Genomic DNA, 23,503 nt, shown 5'->3' on the forward strand with positions numbered 1-23,503 from the left:
ATGGGTTTAAAGATTGTATCCATAAATGTGCGTAGCATTAAATCTACTACGCGATGTGTTGCGACCTTGGACTACCTAGCCAAGGTCAAAGCTGACCTGTTGTTTCTGCAGGAGTGTGCGATACCGCACCTCAGCTCCTACAGGCAATGGTCACGATGGTGGTCCCATGGGCCATCGATCTGGTCGGGCGGAAACGACTCTCGTTCCTCCGGCCTGGGTATTCTGCTGCGGGGAGGCAACTTCACCGTCTCCGAAGTTAAGGAGGTGGTGGGCGGGCGACTCCTCGTAGCAGACGTAATGTACAAGAACGCTCCACTCCGGTTAATTAACGTGTATGGCCCGGCACAAGGGGCTGAGCGGCTGGAGGTTTTTCAGCAGCTCCCACTGCTGCTGGCGACCTCCAGGCCGGTCATTCTGGGCGGTGACTTCAACTGCATCATCGATGTGGCTGGACGATCCAGCAGGGCCGGCAGCAGATTGGACGCTACGTCCAGATCCCTGATGGAAACAGTTAAGGATGCCAAGCTGCACGACGTCTTCAGCAACCCTGCAGACGGAGCGCAGCGTAGATACACCTGGCCGCGGCCAGACGGGTCCATTCGTTCCAGGATAGACTTCCTGTTTGTGTCCCGTGCATTCACAGTCAGATCCACCGACGTCAAGCCGGTGTTCTTCTCTGACCACTGCCTCCTACTGGCAGACTGCCACTTGGAGAAGGACCTGAGGGTGGGCAGGGGGGCATGGAAGCTAAATGTGCAACTGCTGACCCCAGAGAACATGGAGGAGCTCAAGAGGGATTACAAAGGTTGGAGAACCGTGAAACCCCTCTTTGAGTCCCTGACACACTGGTGGGAAGTGATCAAGGCAAACATCAAGAGGTTTTTCATCCTCAAAGGCACCCAGAAAGCTAGAAAGGAACAGAGGGAAATGTCCCGACTCCAGAAAAACATGCAGAATCTGCTCCGGCTGCAGTCGATGGGGGTCGATGTCAAGGAGGAGCTCCAAGAGGTGAAGAGCCAGCAAGCCTCGCACTTTGCCTCGGAGGCCTCCAAGATCATCTTCCGTTCCAGAGTCCGCTCCGTGGAGCAGGATGAGACGTGCTCACGTTTCTTCTTCCAAAAGGTACACAGAGAGAGCTCTGTGATCAGCAGCCTGAAGGAAGAAGACGGCTCAGTAAAGTCATCACGGTCTGACATTTTGAGGATCAGCAAATCCTTTTATGCCGGATTGTATGACGTGAAGCCCACGGACAGCACGGCCTCCCAGTCCTTCCTGTCCTCTATCACGGAGGTCTTAGACGACAGTACGTGGGAGAGCCTGGACAAACCGCTAACTCCTGACGAACTGACTAAGGCCCTTGAGTCCTTCGAGAAGAGTAAGACTCCCGGAAGCGACGGCTTGCCGGCGGAGTTGTATTCGGCTCTGTGGGACTTGATCGGCCCAGACCTGCTAGGAGTGTACGAGAGTATGCTCCTGGCCGGTAGTATGTCAGAATCCATGAGGAAAGGCATCATCACCCTCATCTACAAGCACGAGGGGGAAAGGGAGGAAATTAGAAATTGGCGACCCATTTCACTGTTGAATGTGGACTATAAGATTCTGTCCAAGGTCATCGCCAATCGGGTCAAATCGCTCTGGAATTGGTGATTCACCCTGACCAGACCTGCTCTGTGCCAGGCAGGAAGATCTCTGATAGCCTCGCGCTGCTCAGGGATACGATTGCCTATGTACAGGACAGGGGTGTGGATACCTGCCTCATCAGCTTGGATCAGGAGAAGGCCTTTGACAGAATATCGCACACCTACATGGGGGATGTGCTCTCCAAAATGGGGTTTGGGGAGGGAATTCGAAATTGGATCCAACTGCTCTACACTAACATCAGTAGCGCAGTCTCAATCAATGGGTGGGAAACAGATAGCTTTCCGATTAAATCTGGAGTCAGGCAGGGCTGTCCTCTCTCGCCTGTTCTTTTCGTGTGTTGCATAGAACCCTTTGCCGAGTCCATCAGGAAGGATCCGGGCATAAGAGGAGTGACGATCCCAGGCAGTGGAGGCACTCAGGTAAAAGCCTCCCTGTACATGGACGACGTCGCCGTCTTCTGCTCGGATCCGCTGTCGGTGCGCAGACTGATGCACATCTGCGACCAGTTCGAACTGGCCTCGGGAGCCAAGGTAAATCGTGGGAAGAGCGAGGCCATGTTCTTTGGGAACTGGGCTGACCGATCCTTTGTCCCCTTCACTGTCAGGGCTGACGGCCTGAAGGTGCTGGGGATATGGTTCGGAGGGACCAGGGCATGCGTTAGAAACTGGAAGGAGCGAGTGGCTATGGTGAAAAGGAAACTGGGCATGTGGGAGCGACGCTCTCTCTCCATTGCGGGTAAGAACCTGGTCATCAGGTGTGAGGCACTCTCGCTGTTGCTGTACGTGGCGCAGGTCTGGCCCATTCCAGACTCCTGCGCGAGGGCGATCACTCGAGCCATCTTCCGCTTTATCTGGAGGTCGAAAATGGATCGTGTCCGCAGGGACGCGATGTACAAGCCTCTAGATAAAGGGGGAAAAAACGTGCCCAACATCGCTCTCATACTGATGGCCACCTTTGTGTGTGGCTGCATCAAGCGGTGCGTAGACCCTCAGTACGCAAACACCAAGTGTCACTACGTGCTGAGGTTCTACCTGTCCCCGGTGTTGCGAAGGATGGGTCTGGCCACGCTGCCGCGGAACGTTCCAAGTAGTTGGACCGTGCCGTACCACCTGTCCCTGGTGGAAAAATCTATGCAGAAAAACACCTTTGACCACAAGTCCATCAGGCAGTGGTCAGCACGTAACGTCCTAGAGGCCCTGAGGGAAAAGGAGAGGGTGGACCCTGTGGGATGGTTCCCCGAGCAGACTGTCAAAGTCATTTGGCAGAATGCCTCATCGCCAGAACTTTCCAACAAGCACCAAGACGTAGCTTGGCTGGTGGTGAGAAAGGCCCTCCCCGTCAGATCCTTCCTACACGCCAGGAGTCTCACCCCCTCTGCACGTTGCCCTCGAGGTGGCTGTGGTGGGGAGGAGACCGTTGTTCACCTCCTTGTGGATTGTGCCTTTGCAAAGAAAGTCTGGAGAGAGATGCAGTGGTTGCTGTCGAGGTTCATCCCGAGCAGTTCTGTGACACAGGACTCTGTGCTCTACGGGCTGTTCCCAGGGACACACACCGAGACAAACATCGACTGCAGCTGGAGGATCATCAACTCGGTGAAAGACGCGCTTTGGTCTGCCCGAAACTTGTTGGTCTTCCAGCACAAAGAGTTGTCCCCGACCGATTGTTGCGGACTGGCACAATCCAAAGTCCAGGACTACGTGCTGAGGGACGCACTAAAGCTTGGGGCAGCTGCCGCAAAGGCGCAATGGGGAAGGGTCGCTGTCTAAGACCTTTCTGCCACAGCGCACCGAGAGACTGGGAACTGTTCAGAGCCCCTCGGGCTGTACAGCTCAAAATGAAAGGCTGTAAATGATTGTAATATTGTTTGTACTGATGCACCTGGTGATACATTTTGTAAAAGTTTAACCTGGATTGTACCCTTGTAATGGTGTTTTTGAAATGGTTTGGAATGTGATTGAAGATATTTTATGAATAAAGTATATTTTTACAAAAAAAAACCTCTCCATTCCTGTAGATGCTTCAGCCTCAGGAATCCATGTCCAGTTCACCCATTCTGGAGTTCCTTGAATTAAAAATCCTTTTGACAGATTCAATGCATCATCCCGCCCACCTTCTCCAGTTGATTGGTAAACCCAGAAGCTGTAAGCTCATACTGGGGATCAGTAACACAGCAAAACCCACTTCTTTGACGATTGGACTCCTGATCCACAATGAGCTGGATGTGGGTCACACTGAAATTCTCATCCACAGACTGAAAAGTTACAATTGCTAATTGCGGCACATCTTTGGAGACTGACCTGGCACCTGCATGTGCACATGCTATTCCTTGAACATTCTTTTCTTCAGATAATAACCATGAGTTCGAGGTCCCATGGTTCAAAAGTCATAGGTAGCCAGCTGTCTCCTTAACCTGTGCGAGGAAGGTGGGACATACCCACCCAATTCCTATTCCTCTGGCTCACTTGCATTCTGTGAAATAAGCTGTGCTACGTTCATTAGATATAAAGGTTTTTACAGATGTGTATACATGTAATCAACATTTGAGCACAGCACAACTCAGTGCATAGAAATGCAGGGTCAAAATGTCTACGACCAATAGTTTTTGCAACATAAATTAAGGCTAAACAGTTAAAGGCATTATCTCTGATAAACTTATTGTATCTTTTCAAACCAATAACACTGGATTGCTTATTCCTTAAGGTGTTATAACAACTCCAAGTGGACTGATGCTTTCAAAGCACTTCCACACTTACCTTTGATTGCTGAATCTTTTAAGGATAAAACTTTACCATTTTCTGAAAAACAAAATAATATTGCATTCAGCTATAAAGACTATTACTGATTGTGACAGATACATTTTAATCTTGTTCTCAGCACATTGTTTCATTTCTTGAACTTTGATAGCATCAGTCTGCAATAAAGCGTGTCAGACCATATATTAATTGTCTCAGCAGCTGTTACAGTACCGGGTAGGAATTTCCTTCAAATTTAGGGAGGATGAGAACACAAGCATCTTAAAACTTCATACAGAAATGAAGCACTGCAAATGCTGGAAATCTGAAACAAAAACAGGCAATGCAACAGACTCAGCACGTCAACAGCCATCTATGGAGAGAGAAACAAGTTAACAAGCAGGATTTTCCTGCAGGCTTCGAGATCCCCAATGTTGGGACTAAATGGGGGTCTCAAGTACTCATTTGCCAGAGCCAGACCAGCAGAGCTATTTTTGTGGAGGTCACCTCCTGATTGGATGGCGAGTGCAGAGGTGGCCAATTAAGAACAACATGCAGACTCCTGAGTCTGGAAAGCCAACAGGAGGCCATCTAGCACTAAAAGATCAGGAACCCCGCTGTCAGAGGTAGACGTTCCTGAAGTATGTACAGAGACGTGAGGGTGCCTCTATTCCCAGTCACTGACCACAAATTGGAGGCATAAGAAGGGCCAAAAGAGTTAGGCAATTGAATAGGAGGGAAAAAGTACCTCCAAAGTAATGGGCACTGTCACAGCTTTCTATTAGCACAGTATCTTCTTCATGGGATGGAATCTCTAGCTCCGATGGCCCACCAGGGCTCCCACCATTAAGCTGGCAGTCTCTACAATTGGTGGGGGCGCTGCTCTGCTGCTGACAAAATGTCGGTGAGCTCTCTAAATCACACCAACTGGAACCTTAAATATGCAAATTGACTGCCTGCCTCCAGGTCTGGGCAGCTGACGCATTTCCCAAGCCGCTCCGTTATGGCACAGCCGATGGTAAATGCCAAGTTGTTCAAATTCCAAAGGGAAATTTGAAACAGCTGCCACAACTTGTTTTGCAATTTGTATAAATTTCGAGATGTGTGCCTTGAATTCAGTAGTAATAAGACCACCAAATCTTATAGGTTTTTACAAAATTAGATTAAACATTCATTAACAAGAAAAATGGTTTTAAAGCACATACATATGTTTACAAATTACTACTATAATAACTTCTAAATCTCCTATTTAATCTGACTCCCAGTTACACTTTCGTTAAGGCAACGTTAAGACACACAGGTTTTAAAAGACCCAGGCAAGGTGACGCACAATACCCTGAACCAGTCGAATTCAAAGTGCGTTTTCTTAACTTCAGTTCTTTGAAGACAGCAACTTGAGGCATAGATGCTGAAGGCTTTTCACACTTGTTAGATCTTAAAACTGCTTACCCTTACACACAGCCTGCGCTCCTTTATACACATTTTCCCCCTTGAATGCAAATTCCATTGTTTCACTATGTCTTTGGAATTTATCTTTCTGATAATAAAAATCTCTTATAGCACTAAGTTTTACCTGTAATGGGAAAAATAAACAGTGTTTCTAAACTTCACCTGGCTAGGTGACACATTTCACTCCTTCTTTGAAAACAATCAAGTCTGGTTTATTTAAAAATATATATATCCTTTTACGCCTTACATTCTAAACTCATGTTTACATCAAAACCTTCAGACCAACTGCCTTTAATCCAATTAAGTCTCACACACACAGACACAGATACCACTATGATCCCAGCAACCCTGTCTCCAGGTCAGCCACCACAGGCCTGGAAAAATTCAGCTCCCTGTTTCTGATCAGACATGTTAACTGTTTCTCTATTTCCAGCACTTTTGTTTTTATTATCTTAAAAATTAACGTTGATTAAAATTATTTATGTATTTGGCTGTATAACCATTGATTAATACAAGTATCGATGACCTCAATGGGAAAGACAGGTCAATTACTGCCATTTACAGACACAGGTGATTTCCTTAATATAGGTGTAATTGTATTTGTTAATGTTAGTTAATACTCTGCTGGTGTAGGCTGATAGGAGTCCTTTAATTTGCACACGCATGGCACGGGGTTATTGTTCAATGATTTTAGAGGAGCATCTTTTTGGGTGGTGAGGTGCAGAATGTGTTTCCTTTAGATATACATAATCTTCTGTGTCTATGGAACAATTTCCCCTGTCCCATGCATCAAAATTGTAATTTGAGAATACTGAATATTTGCTCTGTAATTTAAAAAAATTACTTGCAATGGCTGACAATAATTGATTGCTGGCATCTGTGGGTTATGTACAGAGCCAAATAGAAGATATGATTTGCAAAAACCAACCTTGTGGTCCCATTGAAATAACTCAGATAACCATGACTATTTAAGGATTGAGGAAGCTCATCTTGGAGTACTGCCATAAACTACTGTCTTGCCTTACAGTGACCCTTCTATCCAAAATATCTTAATGAAACTTCTTCAGGTTTGTAAGGCATTAGCATTGAAAGTTTATGAAATTTGATGAAAGTAATTTAAGTGGGATCCACTTGAACCACACAACATTCGTGATCGCACAGAAAACCAAAATATGCCCAATACATGCATTCTTAAGACTGCAAAATTCAATTTGTTCCTTTTGATTACTCCGTTGAATTCTAAGTTTTTTTAAGACATTTGATCTTGGATATATAGGTGATCTTGGCATGCTCACGTTTAATAACTAACTTTAAATGCGCTGAGAAGGTGAAGATAGAGCATCTTCTTGAACCAATACAGCCTTCCAACTCCCTCCCCAGGCCTCTCATTTCCCAACCCTAGCTTCCAATCTCCCTCCCCAACTTCTTACTTCCTAATCTAAAGAGTTAGATTCAACAACCGTTGCACAGAAAAAAAGAGAACAAAGAAAAAGCAAAAGAATTAGTGGGAAAGAAGCAAAGACAAAGATACAGAAAGAGAGATGCACTTTTTAAAAAAAAACCTGTGCACACAATACCATGGGAGATCGGCTAATTGTTACGAAGCTTTGTAAGAGCAAGTTTTCTAACTTATTTAATACTTACCAACTCTCACTTTGGTTTGCCATAAAGCATCACTCTTCTTCCTCTTTGTGAGTTTGAATTCAAGATCACTATGATCGTCTTTAATAAATACTTCAAAGAATGGCTGCTTCGAATCCATATCAGTGTAATGAAATTTAATTTCCTGCAACAAATATAATTGGTACCCATTTCTACCAAATTTTATTGTTCACAAAACTGATTTAAAAGCACATGTACAATGTACAAAAGAATTGCAAAAATACAAGAGGCATCGGAACATTTGAAATACATGCTCTCTGGGTAAGCGGAAGTATCAGGTCGCCTTTCCAGTTTAGGCACCCAAAGATGCAGTTAATACAGGGGGAAAGAGCAATTTTCATGCCATGCATTATTTGTACAACACAGGTGCACTCTAGTACAGATCCACCCTGTGGCAGGAAAAATCCTACCTGGTTTTGATATATATGTTGGGCCTGCATTTACTTCTAGGTTCAGGATCAATTTCACCATCATAGAGATGCTGAAGAAACCCTAGCATTGCATAGTTGGTGTGGAGACCTGACATAATGAGTCTCAACTACTTTTACTCTCCTTGCACTTAGGAAATGAGCATCCACAAGCTCCACGAAAAGGAATTTTTTCCCCATTATTCTTTTCCTCATCTTTAAATTGTAAAGATAAATGTCAAAATCTAAAATTTGATACATTTCAAAAGCAAGTGGTTTAATTATTTCCTTCAAATACTTCTGATATATTGCTAGTCACAAAAATCCTAAAAGGGGCAAATCTGGTTTTGCAATCTAAGCACAGAAAATATTCCCCACAAGGCACAAAAAATTGAGTTTTGCAGTATCTGAATATGAATCTCACTTCCCACAAAATTAACATTTTACTTCCAAAAAGCTAAACAGAAAGCCTTCCCACAAAAATGTAATAAGGTCTCTTTCTCATTCCCAAAGGTCTTTTCTTTTTTCTACTTCTATTCAGTTTAGTATTCAACTTTCTCAGGTTTACAATACAGTAATATTTGCAACATTTTCTGCAATTACAACTATTTCAATCGTATGTATTGCTACTATATACTTCTGGTGTTATCAGAACTTCTGAAGAGCTAAGCAGAGAATACTTTCTGCCAAAGTAAAGCGATTTTATCTGTGAAGGATACTCGATCATCCTGGATTTAGATTCCTGCACATGAACTGCCTGCAAAAGGGAAAAGGAAACTTTGTTATGTAATGCAAAATCCAATGAGGAAAATTGTCACAAAACTATCAAATGTGATGTCTTTTGACAGTACCTGTATTATTGAGAAGTCATTTGGAACAACATAGATATGGAGAATTTGTGCATCAGTGTACTGTGTTTGATAAATCATTGCCACGCTATGGAATGAAAACGATGAATGTTTGTCAACAATAACCCCCATAAGAGAAAATGTTGGCACTTTTAACGCAAGGTGAGCTTGATGGACTTCTGATGGTTTCTGCACTTTGTAAGAACGTTCTTTCACATGGAAAATTGCAAATGTATAATTTAGGTTTCTATCTTCCCCTGTAAAAAAAAATTGTACAATTTTACACAACCTAAGCTTGCTACCAAACATAATCTGCCCCACCAAGTTGAAAATAGTTAAATTCATACAAATGCAGACTATAGTTCCTTCGGTGACAATAATTTAACTTTTAATTTAGAAAATATGTAGGTACATTTTGTTAAGTTACTGTGCGGTTAGTTATATGGGGCGGAATCTTCTGCTCTGAAGCCTCAGTTCTGAGGTTGGAGTGATTCCCACTGGGTGGGCAGTGGGGGGGGGGGGGTCAGCTGAACATGCGTGATCTTGCGCTGTTCAGCTCATTACTTATGCACCTGTGAGGAGCACGGTGAATCTTGTCGCTGGGGAGAGAAGGAAGTCGCCATCCTTCATGTTACCCATAGGGTTGGAGATCTGTGCGCCATATTTAAAGTGCACCCGCACTGCCAGGCCAGGGGCTCTGGAATCTGTCTTCCAAAAATTGTCAGAGACAAAAATAACCTGTGGCCCAAGGTTATGCAATGCCTCCCTAGAAATTCTCCTCCAGGCCGTCCAGGAATGGTGGGAGGTGCTGTTTCCCCATGATGGCAGCAGGAGGCCCTCCTGTCTGACCACAGCGGTCTGGGAGGGCGTCGCAGGGGTGAAGAGCACCTGTGGGGCCCAGCAAAGAACCGGACTGAAGTGCCGTAAGAGGATGAATAGTCTGCTGAGCTCCTACAGAGTAAGTGCACTATCTACTCACACTCCCATGAAGCCATCAGGTAAAATAAAGGTTAGACTGACGAGAGGTTAGCATATGACTACTGATGTCACTGTTATATCATGGTATACAGCATTCATTACCATACCTATTCTATTAACCCACTACACTTCTCCCAAGTGTTCTATCAACTTCTTAACAACGTTAAACTATATTTAAACTGTTTACATTACATTTCTGTAACTCCCTGTTATGGATACAGATTCTATCAAACTCCTACTTATCACATCCCCCCCACCCCAAGACACTGTTAAGAGGGATTCAATCTCCTATAGAGGGCGGAATTTTCTGTACCCGCTGGCAGCGGGCATGATAGGCGGCGTGCGCAGACAATATGGCACAATCAGTTTAACGACAGTGGGAAGGCAGGTCACAATTGCCCGCTCAGCCTGCCAACGTTTCCCACCAACGGCATATCATTAAAAGGCCATCCCACCAGGCTCTTGGACCCCTGCCAGGTCGTCCACCAATGTCGGTGGGAAAGCATGTTGATGTGTTTCACAACAGCACACAGGTCACGTGCACTTGGCATCCTTCGCTTTGGGGGAACTGGAGGTGAGTGAACAGCTTCGTTCTGCAGAACTCACCAAGATCACCTGTTGCTTTGCAGACTTCAGGGGCACCGGGGGGACGGTCAAGGTGAAGCGCCGCACTGCCACGGAGGCGACTGTTGTCAGGGCTGGAGTTCCAGGGGCAACTGCTGCCCAGCCTCGAGTCAACTGTTGTCGGGGGTGTTGGATCCCGCGCACAAGAAATCAAGGTGGGGGGCGGCAGGATAGGCGAGGGAAGTGGCCACGTAGTAGGGACATCCGTGTAAACTGACCATTCCTCTGCAATTAAGACGGTTCAGGCGCAGCCACAGTGATATGATTGGGATCGGGCTCCCAAATTGCCCACCCACGCAAGCAGCACGGAGACACCAAAGTGTCACCAAGAGCTCCAGACCTTACACCACCATCCTGCCCCGGGTACAGATTGAGAATCTGCGACCACTTTACTGGACCGTGGAGCAGTTGGACCACACACGTTGTACAATCTCCTCACCAACGCTGGCCATGTAGCAGTCACTGCTGGTGGTGTTCACAGCCTCTTGCAATCTTAGCATTCTGAATTAGAGCAGTCTCCCCCATGTCGCAGGCTGACAGGGCAGGGCAGCCATGCGGCGCACTCATCTCTGGCCATCCGAGGGGTGGCCAGCACTCTCCGGGAAGTGTTAAGGAGCCGCCACACAGGGCCAGGAAAGGTGCTAAGTACACCCATGCTAACCACATCTCTCTCTCTTTCATGCCACAGGAGGACCACACCAGGAGCATGGAGCCTGATGACCTAGCTGTATACATAATGGCCTACAGAGAGCGGAGAAGACAGGGGAGAGAGCGGCTGAGGCTCCTGGCCGTGCAAAGGCAGGAGCAGCAACCTCAGGAAGAAGGGGCTGCTGGGGCTCCCGCACACGCTGCTCAGGAGCGACAACGAGCTGTGGCTGGTCAGCGCCTAGCGACACCCAGGGTCTATAGTCGCCGCCTGTTATTCCTGCAGGTAGCCGAGAACCAGTGTCGCCGACGACTGCACATGTCCAGGGACCGGATGGCTCATAGGTGCCACTTACTGCAGGACTTGGTGTCAAGGGGACATGGAGGGCATCCACTGCCAGTGGCCATGAAAGTGACTGCGGCACTCAATTTCTATGCCAGTGGCTCCTTTCAGGGCTCCAAAGGTGGCCTCTGTGGGATTTCACAAGCCGCCACCCACAAATGCATCCATGAAGTCACAAATGCCATCTTCTCTAGGGCACACAACTTTGTGCATTTCGCCTGGGACCGTTACAGCCAGGATGCAAGGACCATTGGATTGGCCTCGGATCTCGGGATTCCCACAGGTGCAGGGTGTGACTGACTGCACCCATGTGGCGCTCAGGTCTCCGTCACCACACATGGTGGACTACAGCAACCACAAGGGATTCCACTCACTGAATGTGCAGCTGGTATGCGAACACCAGAGATGTATCCTGCATGTGTGCGCATGGTTTCCATGGAGTGTGCACGACGCCTGCATCCTGAGTTGGTCACAGGTCTCTGGAGTCTTCCAGGGTCCACAGAAGCTGCAGGGATGGCTCCTCGGGGATAAGGGCTACCTGCAGAGGCCGTGGCTGATGACACCAGTGCGGCGGCCTCGGACTGCAGCAGAGTGACGGTATAATGAGGCTCCTGCAGCAGCTCGCAACTTGGTGGAGCAGACCAACAGGATGCTGAAGCTGAAGTGGTTCCTGTGCCTGGACCGGTCTGGTGGAGCCCTGCAATACAGTCCGCAGAGTGTCACGCTTCGTAGTCATCTGCTAAGTCCTTTACAACCTGGCGCTGCAACAGGGAAAGGAGCTGGCTGAGGAGGATATGGAGGAGCTGGGTCTCTCCTCCAATGAGGAGGATGCCGACAGGGATGAGGCTGAGGAGGTGCTTGGAGGTGACGATGGCAAAGATGAGTCCCTCGCACTGGCTAGGCGAGGCAGGCGTGCTCGGGAGGCCCTCATAGCTGCTAGATTTGTGGAGGCTGATAACGACTTGCAATGAGGTGACCCCACAGATCCTCACATTGCATTTGTGAACATTTAACTCCAGACTAGCTTATGGCAGCGCAAATATCCTCTGTGAGAATGCTCCTGTCATGGAGATGCAATGGAGGCCCTAATAGTCGCTCGATTGCAGGAGGATGGCGACGACACTCCATAAAACTTCACATAGCCTCTGAGATTGTCTGACTCCTGTCTGGCCATGGCCCTCCCATGCCTCTCTATCCTGGCCCCCAGGTCAGATCCGGCCCCCCATGCCTCTCTATCCGGTACTGGGTGTCCGATCCAGCCCACCATACCTCTCTATCCAGTACTGGGTGTCAGGTAACACCCTCATGACTCCCTATCCTGGAATGGGCGTCAAGTCTGCCAATTCACGCATGACTCCCTATCCTGATCGCCGGGACAGTTCCAGCACCCGCATGCCTCTCGATCCTATTCCCCGGGTCACATGCGAGCCCCCTGCCTCTCTATCCTTGTCCGAGTGTCTCAGGGCCATCTCAGAGATGCAGCCATGAAAATTTAGCCGCATCTAACGCTGTGTCCGCCTTCAGCACCTGAGCCCTTCAGGAGCTGGAGCAAAGCATCAGTGAAGAGATGGGAGACAGCCCCTCCTTAAAGGTGCTAAGAGCACACAGAGAGAATGATGGACCTCTGTGACGCTTGCCCACTACATTCTGGCAGCAATGACAAGCACCGCCGAGGTGCAGGCATCAGTAATGTTTCCAGGGAGTGTGAGGCCGGACATCACTTTGGTCTGAAGGCTGCACAGAGCACAGGGAAGAGGCCCTGGATTGAGACACCTGCTTTTACCTTGTGCAGAAAGGTTTCACATCTGAGTGACAACAATACTGCTCATCAGAACAAGGAGCCATAGGCAGGGAGGCATTCTTGGGAGTTTATTGACAATAGTGAACAGTATGTACAAGTGCCCAAGGTGTGCAATTAATTCCTTAACTTTCCTAACTATGCCGCTATGTCTTGTTGCTTCCTGGACATCCACAGTGGAGGTGGAGGCAGCCTGCTGACTGCGACACCCTGTGATGACTTTGGCGGGCGTCCTCTGGAGGGCCAAGACTTGGAGGGCCCTAGCCTGCTTTCGGGGCCATGCTGTGTGGCAGTGGCACCCTCATCAGCCAATGGAGCTGGAGCTGCTAAGGTCACAGGAAGAGGGGAGTCAGATTGGCCCGACACTCTCGGAGTCACCTGGATGGCTGGGCCCAGAGTGTGCACCTGCTGATCTCCTCCCAATGGGTGCCTGGGGCCCCAGGCTGACTCCTTGAGGAGCAGGGGCAGCTGAAGTGAGATTGAGCTGCCCGGCACCCCTCTCACGTACACACTGTTGGAGGCCAACTATGGCATCAGCGATGGAGTTGAGCCCATGCAGCAGTGCAGGTGCAAAGTTCTGGACCAATGGCTCCATGGCAGCGGCCACCCTACCAGTGTTGACCTAGGTGCGTTGGCATGCCAGCACTATCACCTCAGCCTGAAGGTGGATGGACTCCTCCATCATGCCTTGCAATCTTAGTGCAGTGGACATTCCCTCCAGATGTTCCCAAGCTTGCCTTTGCAGCTCCAGCAACAATGGCATGACCAAGTCCAGAGGCTCGTCCTCTGACTTAAGACTCAGCAACATTCTGGCCTCCAACAATCCTCTGAGTACCAGACACCTGGGAAGTCCCTGCCGCAGTCTGCTTAGTACAGACAATGCGATGTGCTCACCAGATTGTGATCCAGGGGCTACTCTAGAGCTAGGTCCAACCATTGTATGTGTCCCTGCGCTGGTGGAGGATGTGGATGAGCGCTGTGATGGGACTTCAGGGAGGGTCCCTCCAGGTTCTTCTCCAGAGGTTTCTTCGGGGCTTGATTGGAGGCCCTGGGTCATGTGCCTGCGAAGCAAGGGGAGATAATTAGCGCATAGCAGTGGCCTGTGAAAGAGGATACATCACTCACAGCATGGTTGTCTGATGGATGTTGCACTGCTGAATCCTCACTTGGTAGAGCAATGCTGACCTCACCGTCAGCACAGGAATGGTCCAGATCCTTGCCGGCCAGCTGGATGGCTCTGTTTGCAAAGTCCATGAGCACCTTGATTTCGGGCATTCCGCCACCAGTCTGTGACCTCGTTCTCTTGTGCGCCAGCTTGTTCTGCATCGATAGAGATGGAGAAAGAGTAAGCAAGATGCCTGCCAGGTCAGATGATAAGTATGCCTGGCCTGCGCGGGTGACGAGTGATGCCTTGGACGGGATGAGGACAATGACGGGGTGTGTGAGAGAGTGAATGGTGATGTCCCTTGAACTGGCAGTGAGTGAGGGCCCTGTGGATGCGTGATGGGTTTGTGAGTGTTTGAATTGAGGGTGATGAGAAGAGTGACTTACCCTGGCGGAACGAAGTAGATCATCCATCCTCTTGCAGCACTGGGTGGCTGTCTTCTTCTGAAGGGCATTGGCGCTGACCACTGCCTCCCCAGCTGGATTGTTCACGTTGCTGCCCATCCTGCGACCAGAGCGGGAGTCCAGGACATCCAGTGGGCCTCCCTGGCATCTAGCAGTCGCTCAAGGGACCCATTGTTGAAATGGGGGCTGCGGTCTTTTTTCCTTTGCTGGCCATGTCTTCCGTGCAGCAGTGGTGAGCTGGAAGCAATGAGCACTGTGCTTGCGGCTGGACTTTAAACATGCCCGTGTCTGCACCTCCAACAGGTCTCTTAGGGCTAGTCGAGAGGCTCATCTTCTGCTTGTGGCTCAGCAGGGGCCTGGTCTCCAGCAGTTCTGTGGGTGTCAGAGACCTTGACTGTCACTGCTTCCACCCGTGGACCCAAGTCTGTGATGTGCTCACCAGAATGTGACCTGAGTCTAATCTAGTACTTGGATCCACCAAGGTGACTGTGTCTGCGCTGATGGAGGCTGCAGGTGAGTGCTATGATGTGGCATTCTCTGGGGCTCCTTCCTCAGAGGGAGGTGTAGTGTAATGGGTTAATATAATAGTTATGGTGACAAGTGATGTAGACCATGATGTAACAGTGACATCAGCAGTCATGTGCTAGACTCTCAGAAGAGAAGATGGAACATGGTACTCATGAGAGACATACCTACTCTGTAACCTATCTGATACATAGTGTTAATAAACCAGTTTGATGCATGTACTAGAGTAAGATTACAGTATCTTTAGATAAGATAGACCACGCATACCAAGTATCCAGCAACTATGTCACCAGTATATGAAACGCATTAGCGGCAGTGACACCAATCTAACCAAACATTGGTGCCATGGACAGGACTAAGGCAAGAAAGTGTATGAAAACCTGGTAACAGTAAGAATCTACATATGTACTTAATAAGGAGGGAAACTGGAAAGTGGTAACGATGCCAGCACCAGTTGAGCAGACACTGCCCTTCCCGCAGCCATTTGAAAATTTTAAGGGTCTGTTGAGAGGCCACAGTTGGGAGTTTTGGAAGAAAAACTTCCTTAGGTATCGGTTGGCATCAGGATTGCATGCTAAAGAGCAGCAGCACCAGGTTAGTTTGTTCCTGAGTAGGGCTAATTGCCAATGATGTCCTCTTGAGACAGGGTGAAAGAGACCTCCGTCGACTTTGAAACTGTCCTCAAAGCCTTCAACAAGTATTTTGGCTGCCACAGAATCCCATTATCGATCAATCAGTTCAGTACACAACACAGACTGAACTCAGAGCAATAAATCAGGCTATGATTCGGTGTGACACCGAGACTATGATAACTCGATGAACTGGGTACTTCAAAGGATGGCGGCCCCACCCACTCAAAAGCACTCCAAAACATGTGAAAGGGCGGGAAACCCCACAGCAGCTGTTTTGAGATGCTTACATTGTGGTGCAAAGAAACAGCACAGACGCCAAGATTGCCCAGCAGGGGGTGCAGAATGCTTCCAGTGTGGGAAGACCGGACATTTGAAGCACTTTCGTAAGTGCAACAAATTTAGTAGAGGAAGAAGACAAAAGAATATTTGTGAAATGCACTCCATACAAGAAATTGGAAATCAAGATAAAGATGAAATTAGAGTTTCTAGGAGAAGTAAATGGTCTTAATCAAGACAATTGGTCAGTTATAGTGCAAGTTAAAGGCTTTGACAACAGCTTTCAAATTGACACTGGAGTTGGCGTTAACATACCAGCTGATCATCTGGATTGCCATCAGCCAATACCCTTTTATTCATTAGATATTAAACTGCAAGGTGGCACTATCATTACCACTTTTTGTTACAAGGGGCAACAGATCATTGATTCTCTCTGTGTTGTTCACAATCAACACATATCCTTATTGAGTGGAGATTTTGGCGTACTACTGGGAATTCTGGAAAAACCAGATGATGACCTGCATTTAGACGACTCTATGCCTTTCATGGAAGAATTTCTGAAGTTTTATGTAGAACCAGTGGATTCTCAGCCTACAGCAGCTGATGAAGTTTATTCATTGAACAGTGATTTCCTTTCTGTCACAGAGACACCATCCATTAGATCCCGTGAGGATACTGATGTTGTGGGCCTCTCAGTTCTTTACGAAGCTAGGTCAAAGTGGCAAATACAGAAGGCATGGTCAGTCATGGGTGCAGTACAGCAGTGGATAGGAAAGAGGGGGACAAGGCACCTCGACCTCCCTTCAGGGCCCCCTTCTCCTAAAGAAGTCAGGGAGGAGCCATCAGGCACCCACAGAATTGAGGAACACCAGCCAGGCACCTCAGGGGCTTTGGGCTAGGACACCAAGGGTACCCTGCTGCTCCACCTCCCCTCTGCCAGTGACCCCATTCCCTCCACCAGGTCAAGGCAAGGATGCTACACCTGCAGCTGAGCAGGAGGCCCTTAGCAGCCTGGGTCCCTCAAGGCCTTGGGCCACCAGAAAATAGCTACCAAGGTCATCACAATCAACAGGGTATAGCTATCAGCAGGCTACCTCCACCTCAGTTGTGGATATCAGGGATGCACCATACTACGGTAGGGTAAGAAAAATTAAGAAGTATTAAAGGCACATAGGTGGCACAGGTGTATAATCATTGTAAGTATTTCACACTATTGTAAATATACGTTCGATTTAACTGTTTGGAAGTCTCATGAATTCCATTTTGATACTAGTTACTTCAATGTCCACAGGCATTTAAGGTTCTGAAAAATTGGCCCCCATTAGAGTCCTGTTAGAAACAATGTATAACTTTAATTTATAATTTTATTTGTGTGTTGAGAAAGGTTCTAGTTTAATTTAGTTTTTTGAAAGCTTGATGCTGGGAAGTCTGGAGGCTTTGTTTGATTCATGCATTTTTAATGAGGTTTTCTAACCCTTGAAGTGAAGAGGTGGGTTACAAAAGGGTTAGTCCATCGAACTCATCTCAGTACTCTTCAGCAGAACACAAGTATGACCTCAACCTCTGGCTGGCACTTGTATTTTCCTTGCAATCTGCCCTGACTGCAGTGCACTTGTGCTCAGTGTCTCACCACATGCAGGTTTCCTCTCCAATTTATCCTCATGCGCCATCAGTATGTGAGTTGGTGGCTGCAAGTGTGAAAACAAGTGACGGTGTATCTTCATTATCACTGTTTTCTTGATCTTCCTGGTTGCACTACTTGGGTATCTCAGGAGAAAAAGGCACCAGTGTAAGGTGGATATGAGGGGAGAGGAGAAAGTAGGAGGTGTATATGCATATTTACACCATCTGCAGCTTGTAAATCAGAAGAGATTGTGGGATTGGGATGAGGGAAAAGCCAGACTCAAGAAGGATAATGAGGTCTGAGGGTGCTATCATCTTTAATGGATTCAGATCCACCACTGGCTATGGCTTTAACAATTGCCCTTCCAATAATACTCTTTATTCTTTCATGAGATGTGTGTGTTGCAGGCAAGATCAGAATTTGTTACCCATCCCTAACTGCTCTTAAGAAGATGCTCATGAGCTGCCTTCTTGAGCTGTTAAAAGGAGAGATCCAGGTTTTTTATCCAGTGAAAGTGAGGGAATGGCCAGACAGTTCCAAGTCAGAATGATGTGTGGCTTAGAGAGAACTTGCAGGTGGTGGTGTCCCCACATGTATGCTGCCCTTGTTATTCTAGGTGATAAAGGTCGTGGGTTTGGAAGAAGGCTTGGCGAATTGCTGTAGTGCATCTTGCATATGGTACATACTGCTGCCACTGTGCGCCAGTGGTGTAGCGAGTGAACGTTCAGGTGGCAGGTTTATTTTTATTCATTGACGGGATGTGGGCTGCACTGGCTGGGCCATCATTTATTGCCCATCCCTAGTTGCCCTTGAGAAGGTGGTGGTGAGCTGCCTTCTTGAACCGCTGCAGTCCATGTGGTGTAGGTACTACCACAGTGCTGTGAGGGAGGGAATTCCAGGATTTTGACCCAGCAACAGTGAAGGAATGGCGATATGTTTCCAAGTCAGGATGGTGAGCGACTTGGAGGGGAACTTCTAGGTGGTGGCATTCCCATCTATCTGCTGCCCTTCTTCTAGATGGTAGTGGTCGTGCGTGTCAGTCAAGCAGGCTGCCTTGCCCTGGATGTTGACAAACTTCTTGAGAGTTGTTGGAGCTACACTCATCCAGGTAAGTAGACAGTATTCCATCACGCTTATCACCTGTGCCTTGTAAGTGCTAGAGAGACTTTGGGGAGTCAGATAACTCGCCACAGAATTCCCAGTCTCTGACCTGCTCTGGTAGCACAGTATTTATTGGCTGAACCAATTAAATTTCTGGTCAATGGTAACCTTTGGGATGTTGATGGTGGGTGATTCAGTGTTGTTTGGCCTGGGTGTTACTTGCCACTTCTCAGCCCAAGGCTGAATATCGCCCAAGTATTGCTGCATGGTCAGCAGATAATGACATGACGAAGTTGCTTGCATTACACTGAACAGGCATGAGGTAACGGCACATTGCAATCCCCTTGCCTATTTTCAGGGACTATCAAATTTAGCCCTGATGTGTTTTCCAATAGCTAGGACAAGATAACAAATTGAGGTTGTGAAATTAGACTACATAGCACAGCTGGTGTTGACATAAGGGAAGCGAAAAACTAAGAAAATGTCAGCCAAATTGCTTACGGCCATTTGTGGCATGGCCTGTCCTGGCAGAGAGGGTGTACCATGCATGCGTCAAAAGTGCGCAACGTGGGCAGAGCATGACAGCTAACACTGATTTGGCACACAGTCTGCCATTGAGCCAGTTGACACCAATTTTCTCTGAGCCCCTGCAATTTAATGGTAACTTAGGGATTGGCTGGGAGCTGCATAGCTCTCCACGTCTCCCGAAGGCCATCCAACAATTCCATCGAGGGGGGAGGAGGGGTGGATTCCCTCCTAAGCAAGGGACCCAGCATCAAGAAGGGGGTGAACGCTGAAAGCCACCCATCACCCCATCCCACCTTTGGCTTGGAGTCTGCCGATGATCCTGGGCCTCTGGTGGGTGCTCTGTCAGCAGTTGCCACTGCTCCCAGTGGTGCTGACAGCAATGAGGAGCTAGTGGGATCTGATTGGCTGCCAGGGAGGTTGAAATTTCCACCCTAGGATTCCTCAATCCTGTTAAGTGCCTGAATGCTGGTGGGCCTTCCCCATCACTGACAGCGAGACCACTATCAGGTCCATTGAATCCCACTTGTAATCTTTAGGTTTGGAAACCTGTAGGAGAACAGCAGCCAGAAAGCAAGCATCCTGGAACTGTGATACTGACACACACACACACACACACACACACACACATGGATAGAATAGAGCACCTGACAAAAGTACCCTTGCCACGTTGTCAATTTTGTAAGAAGCAGGTCCACTTGTAAATGAAGATTGAATAAAAGACGGGAAAAAACTGACATCTTCGTTAGATGGTATGAAATGCACCTGAGCTTCATTTACAACCATAAATAATTTTTCAGAGTAAGGACTGAGGGCTAAAAATTGATTGATCCCATTTTTATATGTGGGTTTACAATCTGCGATTACCCTGCACTCTGCCTTGATGAAGCAGGCAGCTTTGTGTTGACTAATGAATATATGACATATGAATTTATGTTCATAATTTCAGCATACAACCAAGCACTGAACATGCTGCGAGCTGACCGCACACTCACCAGTGTGGCTGATGGTGAAAACTTCAGTGGTTCTAATGCCACCCCAGAGGTTAAACTTAGTACGGATACTGCAATATGCATGGCTAGCACATGTTTCAACTAGACTGCACCACTGAAATGTGGCTTTCCCCGCTTAAAGATGAGATGTACTCATTACAAGGAAGCTGCTGCTGTTTGTTTTAAAATTTGGCTGCAAGGAGAAGCACCCCAAGTGAAACAGCTGCTATAAGAGAGGGAGCCTAGATTTACCAATGCAGAGCTGGAAGCATTAGTACGAGGCTAAACAGAGGAGGGAAGCAAAGTATCTGCAGGGGGCCAGAAGATCCTCAAAGCAAACCCTCAGAAGCAAATAGGGGCATGTGGCCAACAAGGTCAATTCCTAGAATTTGGCTCCGAGGACCTGGCAGCAGTGCCACAAGAAGTTCAATGAACCCACATGGGAGGTCCAAGATAAGGAATGCAATTTAATAGAACATCTCCTACCCACCATACCACCAATCTCTCATGCTGCTCAATGCCTCACACCACATCACTTACCTACCAGTAATCGAGCAATCATGACTCAGGCCTAACATTCATATACTATACCTCACCTTCATATATGTTTCAATGCTGTGAGCCTCATGCCCACCTCTCACTACTTCTACATATCGCAAACCATTTATTCAACCCTAACAAGCACATCACCCAAACACAATCACTGACATTCTTTCTTCCCCTTAAAGGACAAGACGGTCCATAATAGGAGGGAGCAGACCAGAATTGAGAGGGGAAGGTACGCCTGCACTTTGCAAAAAAAGGACATCGAAAATTTTCAGCACAGCAGGTCGTTCAACCTATTGTGTATGTGCTGGCTGAAAAAGAGTCATCCAGCCTAATCTGACTTGCCAGTTCTTGGTCCATAAAGTTGTAGGTTACAGCACGTCAAGTGCACACCCAAGTATTTTTAAATGCAATGAGTGTCTTTGCTACCACCACCCTTTCAGGCAGTGATTTCCAAGATCTCTCAAGCTTCTGCTGAAAAAATTTCTCAACGCCTCTCTTAATCCTTCTGCCATTTACTTTAAATCTATGCCCCTAGTTACTTACCTCTCTATTAAGGGGAATAGGTTCTTCCTATCCACTCTATACAGACCTAATAATTTTGTGCACCTCAATTAAATCTCCCATCAGCCTCAGCTGCTCCAAAGAAAACAACCCCAGACAATCCAATCTTTTCTCATAGTTAAAATTCTCCATCCCTGGCAACATAATCGTAAATCTCCTTTTTACTCTTTATAATGCAATCACATTACTTTCTCCTCTTTACCCTTTATAGTGCAATCGCATTCTTCCAGTAATGTGGTGGCCAGAACTGTATGCAGTACTCTAGCATGGCCTAACTAGTGTTTTATACAGTTCCAGAATAACCTTCCTGCTCTTATATTCTGTTCCTCGGCTAATAAAGGAATGAATCCTGTCTCAACCACCCTGTCAATCTGTCCTTCTACCTTCAGGAAACTGTGGATATGCACTCCATGGTCCCTCTACACTTCCTGGTATCCAACCATTTATCATCTACTTCTTTGCCTTGTTTACATTCCCCAGTTGCATTATATCACACTCACTTGTCCAGAATTAATTTCATTTGCCTCTTTTCTGCGCATCACACCAGTCCATTGATATCTTCCTCAAACTTACAGCTTTCTACCTCACAATGAACAACACGGCCAATTTTTTGTATCACCTGCAATAATATATACTACATAAAGCAAGGGGCCTAGTACTAAGCCCTGCAGAGCTCCACTGGAAACAGCCTTCCAGTCACACTAGTGGAGCACTATTTTTTGCTTCCTGCCACTGAGCCAATTTTGGATCTTGCTTGCCACTTTCCTTAGATTTGATGGGCTTTTACTATTTTTATTGTGTGCGGACTTGTCAAAAGCCTTGCTTAAAATCTATGTAGACTACATCAAACTTGCCACCTTCATTAACCCTCTTTGTTGTCTCCTCAAAAAATTCAATCAAGTTAGTCAGATCAGGTCTTACCTTCACAAATCCTGTACCCGCAATCTCATAAGGAAAAGTGAAAGCTGCTACAGACCTCTGAGGAAGAAGCACCATCACTTGAACTCAGTCTCAGCTGCCAGCTCAGATACTGGCGCAATGTGCATCATAGAGGGTAGAATAGTCAGAACCTGCATGTGGCGAGTCATTGAGCATGTGGCCTGCAGCTAGGCTAGGAGAAAAGGACAGTGCCAGCCTCTTAGAGGACAAGAGAATCAGATGAAGACTCTGATGGGGCAGCTGACAAGAAAACACTGACGGGCATGCTCACTGAATCTAGTTATTTGGTGAATATCTGTTAAGTGACTAAAGTTTATTCTATTCTTCAGGTTCAAAATAGTCTAGCAGCTGGTGGTAAGATTAATCAATATATAAAAAGATGTAAAATATGTAATCAACTAAAATAATTAAATAGTTAATTAGAGCACATTAAGGATGTCAGAACAAGTGATGTGTCACAGCTGCAGCATGTGGGAACTCCTGAATGCCAGTTTGATCCAGGACAAACACGTCTGCAGTAAGTGTTTGAAGTTTGAACAGCTTCAGCTGAAATTTCATGAGCTGGACACTGAACTACAGACACTGCGACGCATCAGGGAGGGGGAAAGTTACCTGGATTCTTTGCACCAGGAGGCAGTCATACCTCTTAGGACAGGGTCATCTGATTTGGTCAGTGGTCAGGGACAAGACAGTGTGATTGTGAGTGAGGCAGGTAAAGGGACTCAGGAGGCAGGTGCACAGGAGCCTAAGCCTTTACAATTGTCCAACAGGTTTGGGGTTTTTTTTAAACTTGTTTGGATAAGAGAGGGGGCTGCAGCGTAGATGAGCTAATTGGCCATGGCACCGCAATACAGGAAGCTATTCAAGTAGGGGGAGCAAAAAGGAATGTAGTGGTAATAGGGCAGAGTATAATCAGAGGGATTGACATCATTCTTAGCAGCAAAGAGCATGAGTCCAGACGGCTGTGTTGCCTGCCCGGCGCCAGGGTGCGGGACATCAGCTTGGGACTGGAGAAAATTTGCAGTGGGAAAAGGGGAACCCAGTCATTGTGGTCCATTTTTGTTTTTATTCATTAACGGGGTG

General features: G+C 47.2%; 1 protein-coding gene across 1 annotated transcript in view; it reads right to left on the reverse strand.

Annotated features, from left to right (window-relative positions):
* The window catches only part of LOC144687792 (uncharacterized), a 270,728-nt gene that overhangs the window by 239,656 nt on the left and 7,569 nt on the right, over positions 1–23,503 (reverse strand). The window contains exons 3-5 of the mRNA XM_078554296.1: positions 8,743–8,996; positions 7,467–8,648; positions 4,395–4,436 (exon numbers count right to left, since the gene is read on the reverse strand). Of these exons, the coding sequence (XP_078410422.1) occupies positions 4,395–4,436; positions 7,467–7,584 (160 nt within the window). The 5' untranslated portion in view covers positions 7,585–8,648; positions 8,743–8,996. The remainder of the gene's footprint in view (positions 1–4,394; positions 4,437–7,466; positions 8,649–8,742; positions 8,997–23,503) is intronic.

This window comes from Cetorhinus maximus, chromosome 12, assembly GCF_964194155.1.
Source record: "Cetorhinus maximus chromosome 12, sCetMax3.hap1.1, whole genome shotgun sequence".
NCBI classification, from domain to species: Eukaryota; Metazoa; Chordata; class Chondrichthyes; order Lamniformes; family Cetorhinidae; genus Cetorhinus; species Cetorhinus maximus.